This window comes from Canis lupus, chromosome 20 (assembly GCF_048164855.1).
Source record: "Canis lupus baileyi chromosome 20, mCanLup2.hap1, whole genome shotgun sequence".
Lineage (NCBI taxonomy): Eukaryota > Metazoa > Chordata > Mammalia > Carnivora > Canidae > Canis > Canis lupus.
In genome coordinates, this window is record NC_132857.1 from 31,656,615 (window position 1) to 31,662,614 (window position 6,000).

A 6,000-nucleotide genomic window follows, 5' to 3' on the forward strand; every position below is an offset into this window, starting at 1 on the left:
ACTCTTTCAAATGAGCATTATAGTGCTTCCTTCACTTCTGCTGATGGTAAATGCCACAAAAGCACACCGCACTTTCCTGCTGAAAAAAAAAAAATCAGCCTGATCTTTGTTTATTTATAATATTACCTATTGATTGGGTTTGTGCCTAAGCTTCAGATAACTCCGGGTATACTGCATCTCTTTATTTAACGGTGTTTATGAATATGATGGACATCCTCGTATATTTTAGATGAAGTTCTGTCTGTGATGAAAGGCATCGTCAGAGAATAAAGAGTTTTTTCTTTCTTTCTCAAGGCTGTTATCTCTGTGAACCTGACATGCACCACCAAACAGTTAAGATGCTTGGAGATCATTCAAAGTGACTTGCTGGGTCAAAATTAAGGCTGTCATAACCACATAGCATCTGAGTATTGGCCAAAATAAAGAGTGACCCTGTAAGTACCCCATGCATTGCTCTGATCTTCTGAATGCAATTTCTTCCATTATCACAGTCTTCCAACACACTTAATATTTGAAGAATCTCCTCAGTCAAATACTGAGCTGCTATTCTGTTTGGGAGAAGATACATATCTCAATTGCTGCTTTATACCCAAGCCTGCGAGCACGGCAAAGTTCCATAACTGTACGGGCATTTGACATGTTAGCTGTGGCATAACTAGGGCTAAAACCGGTCAGCATTTCAAACTCTCAGTTTCACTTGAACCAGCTCTCAAGCCACATTGTTTCTTCTTGCGTCAACGGAGTTGATATTATATGTAAAATGGTTTTTCATTTAACACTGGCCTATCAGAGCTACATTCAAAATTAACTAATTCCCTGAGGGTAAACCCAAAGGAAATGTTGTAGCTACTTAATATCCTGAAAATCTGGAATGGGGGAATTTCCAGACTTTTTATTACTGGTTGGTAATTATGTTCTCTGCACAGATTCATAATAGCTATTCTGTAGCTGGCCTCCTAACCTGACTTTAATTTTGTTTAATTAGAAACTTATAAAATCTATAATCGGGTAAGCATTCATTTCTCTCTTGCAGACAAATGCCCAAGTTTTGGTCAGATTATGAGAAAATTAAACACACACACACATACATTCCACACGCAACAATGTAATAATAAAATATTATTATTGGAATAATACGATCAGTTAAAAGTTGTTTTATTTGAACAAAGTTCACAAGCATACTTTGATACCATGGAGCGTCTCAGGCAAATAACCCATTTATAGGGCTACTTTCACAAATGACATAAAATGTTATCTCTAAAAAATAAAAATCTTGAAAAAATTTATCCAAATAATCTATAAACTTCCACAAATTGACTATTTGAAAAGAGATTTACCTTCCTCAATACATACATATAAATGTTAACGGATTGTAGATAAATAGTAAACCAGATCCCTAAATTTAATGGATAAAGTATGTGGACAGTTGAAGTCTGGAAGAATTGCGCAATATTAATTTTTTTTTTCCTTAGTAGTTCTGCATCACAGGTTCTAAAGACCACCAAGATAAACTTAGTTGAGAAGTAATTTTCTGCTGTCATGCTATTGTATTAACACATTTTGTTCAGCATAATAAAAAAAATTATCATTATTCTTTAAGAACATGGACCCCAAAATATCTAGCAAGGAGCGTGCATTCAATTGAAATGTTGATTGGAAACTGGGGAAATTAAACTGTCACTGATGAAATACTAAAGCTCATTATCACAAAGTTCCATTTTAAATGTTGAGAATTAGCTTTATTGCTGCATCAGTAATGATAAGCATGAGCCTTAAATCCACGCCATTTGGGTTTTATGAGCATTATTACAACATATTAACCATAATTCAATTAATTTACAGAAATTGGCATTCTACAATTTATTTTTTCCCTTACTCTTAAGAAAAGATGCTACATCAGGAAGCCCCAACCATATTCCTATAGAGTATGTTCTATCTATTTTACCCTTACTCCTCTCCCCACCTTTGTGGATCTTCAAAATATTCACTATTTCCAGATAGGTAAATGCGCTAAGGGAAAAACAGCTCTTTGGCTGCTGCACCTTTGCATCATTAGGACAATACTGACCTCTAGTGTTTTAGGAGGTAGAGAGGCTAGCTCAGCACCATGCCTAACTTCCTCTAACTAAACCACTTAGATGTTTTTCTAAAGCACCATGGGAACAATTTCACTTAAAAGAAGAAGGAGGAGGAGGGGAGGAGGGAGGGAGGGAGGGAGGGAGGAGGAGGAGGAGGAGGAGGAGGAGGAGGAGGAGGAGGAGGAGGAGAGAAACATCAGATTGTAACCTTTTCCTACCTATTCTCTGAAATGATTTCTACACTAAGTCCCTCTGGCTCCTCCCTTTTTGAGAGGATGACCTCTTCAGCACTCCTTTAGTAGAATACTAACTTTGATAAAATCTTGATAAGGCATTACCACTAACTACAGATTCTGAATCTCCAAAACTTCCAATCACAGACAGAAACACTGGCTCTGCTTTGGATCATTTTCAGTAAACAACATTTGTCTAATTGTCTTCCCTTGAGGTGCAACTCTGAGTTGAGTATCTCTTACTCAAGGTAAGAGATAGGAGGACCCACAAGTACTAAGTAGTCTTCCTATCTTTCTCTAAGAATGATGCTATGTTCCAATATAGATAAGCGTTTCTGAGGTTCCTGGGTGGGTGGGTGGGTGGGTAGCAGACAGGGGAGTTAAGCCTAGAAACTCAAGGAACCTTGATAAACCATCTTTGGAAAGAACACAGATGGCTTAATTGCGTTCTTTCTCATTTAGGAGTTTCCAAGCTGGAAAAAACTTCCCTCTCTCCGCCTAGAGAGGCAGCTGAGCAATTGAGCTTGAACCTCCGATGGCTCTAGCGATTTATTCAACTTTGACGAACTCGGTTCTTTAAATACACAGTGCAGGTGGCGGATCCCCAGGTGTCCAGCCTTCCTGCCTATTAAATTAAATGCCCTGCACTTGCTGAGGTTAGGGCTTGGACGACGGAGTGCACACTTAGTGCATGCTCATTATGGGTTCTTTGGCACAAAGATTTTGGGGGTGGAGTGTGCATCAAAGCTCTTCCTCCTGTAACAGGGGCAGCCATTGATCTTGTGGTTTGACTACCCTGGGCCATGACTCTTAGGCCAAAACTCCCAATCCTGTTAAACCGGTGCCAGTTGGTTGCACGATGCCCCACCTGGAGCCCTCGGCCTGGGGGAGAGCGGAGAGCCCTGCCTCGAGGAACTGGGCGTAGCGCAGACCCCGGGCGGCCGCATTCGGGGAAGAGCCTCTGCCACCGAGTGCAGCGGCTGGGAGCATCCCTGGCTCTGGAGCACAGCCCTCGGCGCGAGCAAGCCGAACGCCGGGCCCCGCTCCGGAACGGCTCGGCGGAGACCAGACAGGCGTGAGGCTCAGGGGAGAGAACCTTCCCTTCTCCCCGAACTTTGCGATTCCGGGAGGAGGGGGGGAATTCAGCGGGGCCGGCTCCCCCGAGCCCGGCCAACTTTTGGGATGGTTTGCGCGACAGAACCACGGCGGCCAGCACCCCCCTTCCCTTCTCCTCCGCTCGGAGCGGACACCGGCGAGGCTGCTCGGACGGTGGCGAGTCCCTCCCGGCGCCGGCGCTCCCCGCCCCGCCGGCCCCGGCCCCGGCCCCCGCCCCCGCCCCGGGCACTCACAGTTGGTCGCCGACGATCCCAAATGCCACAAGCCGGAGAGCAGCAAAGTGAAGACGCCGGTCAGCCGTGGCACAGAATCCATTTCCCCGAGCGAGCGAGCGAGCGGTCCCCCCACCGAGTCCCGGATCTGCAGGCGCCAGCCGCGGCTTCTTGTGTGCGCGCGTGTCTGTGTGTCCGTCCCTCCGTCCTCGGCGCCGCCTGACCCCCTCCCGCCCCCCCGAGGAGACTCTCGGCTTCACTCCATCCCGTGTCCGGGCGGGCCACCGAAAGCCTGGCGGGCTCTGCCTCGGAGCTGCGGCTGAAGCTACGGTCGGGGCGCACCTGCCCCGCGCCCGCCGCGCCCCGCGCCCGCCGCGCCCCGCGCCCGCCTCCCGGTGCGGATCCGAGCCCCGCGCCAACCCCGGGCGGCGAGCGAGCGAGCGAGCGGGCGGCCCCTGCACCCCGGCCCCCGGCGCTGCGATCCGCACCCGCGCCGGCCGCTCCTTATAGGCGAGCGGGGCGCGCGGCACCGCCCCCGGCCAGGCCCGCCCCGCGCTCGCCTATGAGAGCGGCCTGGGCGGGTCCTCGGCGCGCTCGGGCGCCCCGGCTCCAGGCCCCGCGCCGCTGCCCTGCGCCCCGGCTGCCCGGGCCGGGCCCTCTCCCCCCGCCCCGCCTCCCCCCGCCCCGCCCGGGGGCCGCCGAGAGGCACCGACGCCTGCGCCCGGGCCTCGGGGACGCTGCTGCCCGACTTGGAAGACACCACGCATCAGCAGGAGCGAATTTCCCAGGGAAGGCTTGGCAGCGAGCTAACGAGAGGCTCTTTTTTTTTTTTTTTTTTTTTTTTTTTTTTTTTGAGACGAGAGGGAAGACTTGAATCACTGAATGACGCGCGCGGCCTCCCTCCGCGTTTGCCCCCAGCCTGGAGGGTCGGCGGGCGCCGGCGGCACCGGGGTTCTGGCTCCGCTCGGCCCGGCCCGCGCCCCCGCCCCGCGCCCGCCGCTCGCACTCCCAGGGCGGCCGCATCCAGGCGCCCTCCCCGCGGTCGGCGCGCAGCTTGGGCGGGCACCGGGGGCTCTCGGTTCCCAAGGGAGGGGGCACGGATCAGGGGAGGTAACGGTGCGAACCAGGGTGGGGTCTGGTTGGCTTCTGAGGCCGGAGACCCGCCCCCCGCCCCCCGCACACCCCTCTTCCCGCTCCTGCGGAGGGATTTCAGTTTAAAGGGGGGGGGGGGGTGGAGGGGGGAGTTGTGGCTTCTTCCTAGAAGCTTCCTTTGGAAACTCTGGTTCTGTCTTTGGCTTCTGGTTCACATCTGGGGACTCTCCTGCTTTACCATAAATCAATTTATTTTGTTCTTATTGGAAGCTGTCAGAGAGCTGCCAAACCTCAACAAAATGAAGGGCCATAATGACTTCTCTTCCGTGAGGCTCACAATCAAGTTAGGCTCAGAATCCCCTCAGAGGCTGTTGACGCCCCCTCTGCCCTCCCCACCACCCGGCAGCAGCGCCCGGGCACACTGAGCTCACGCTGCAGGCTCCGGACAGCGGTCCCGGCCTTCAGCTCTCAGCTGCACGGGGACCGCAGGGGGAGCTGCTGCAGGAACCCTGAGCTGAACCTCGTGGTTTTGGTTAGGGTTGGACTCAGGGCATTGGAATACTAAAAGGGAGTTGAGTGACTGTTGGATTTGCGAGACCATTATCTTATTAGAGGAAAAAAAAAAAAAAAAAGAATTCGGAGGGGCCTTTCACCCGTAATTTACAATGACCCTCTCTCTTGCCTGTAAGCTGCTTCTTCTTTTTTTCTTTTTTTTAAAAGATTTTATTTGAGAGAGAGAACCAGCGGGGTGGGGGGATACTGGAAAAGGGAGGGGAAGAGAGACGGTGAACAGGGAGGTGGAGCTCAATCCCCAAACCCTGGGATCCTGACCTGATTGGGGGTTTGGGGGGGTGGGGTGGAGGGAGCGGTGCTTGCCTATAAGCTTCACACCGAAAAAATTATGTTAGCTACTAGCCTCTTGCGCAACCAGAAGACTTCTCGAGCATAGGCTTTACCTGTGGAAGAAAGGCCATCCCAGGAGATGGTGAACTACAACGGATTAAAGCAGAGGTGATTCAAAAAACTGACCCTTGGCAGGGGTCTGAGTAAGGAGGGGCCTAGTGTTCAAAGTCAAGCTGATCAGGCCTGCTTTTCCTACTGAGGGCCCCAAGTGGCTGCCACTCATCTTGTGGCCTCTGAGCATTTCGGGTTTAAAAACACCTATGTGGTAGTTTAATCATACGAGAGAGTGTAGGAAAAATATGCACCAGTATCCATCTTTGTATGTTCTTTAACACTTAGACATTCTTTAGAAGAAATAAAATAGCT

At 50.7% G+C, this 6,000-nt stretch overlaps 1 protein-coding gene across 1 annotated transcript in view; it reads right to left on the reverse strand.

Moving 5' to 3' along the window:
* Positions 1–3,982, reverse strand: part of CNTNAP5 (contactin associated protein family member 5) — a 796,877-nt gene extending 792,895 nt beyond the window's left edge. Inside the window, exon 1 of the mRNA XM_072788823.1 lies at positions 3,661–3,982. Within this exon, the coding sequence (XP_072644924.1) occupies positions 3,661–3,742 (82 nt within the window). The 5' untranslated portion in view covers positions 3,743–3,982. The remainder of the gene's footprint in view (positions 1–3,660) is intronic.
* Positions 3,983–6,000: the final 2,018 nt, after the last annotated feature.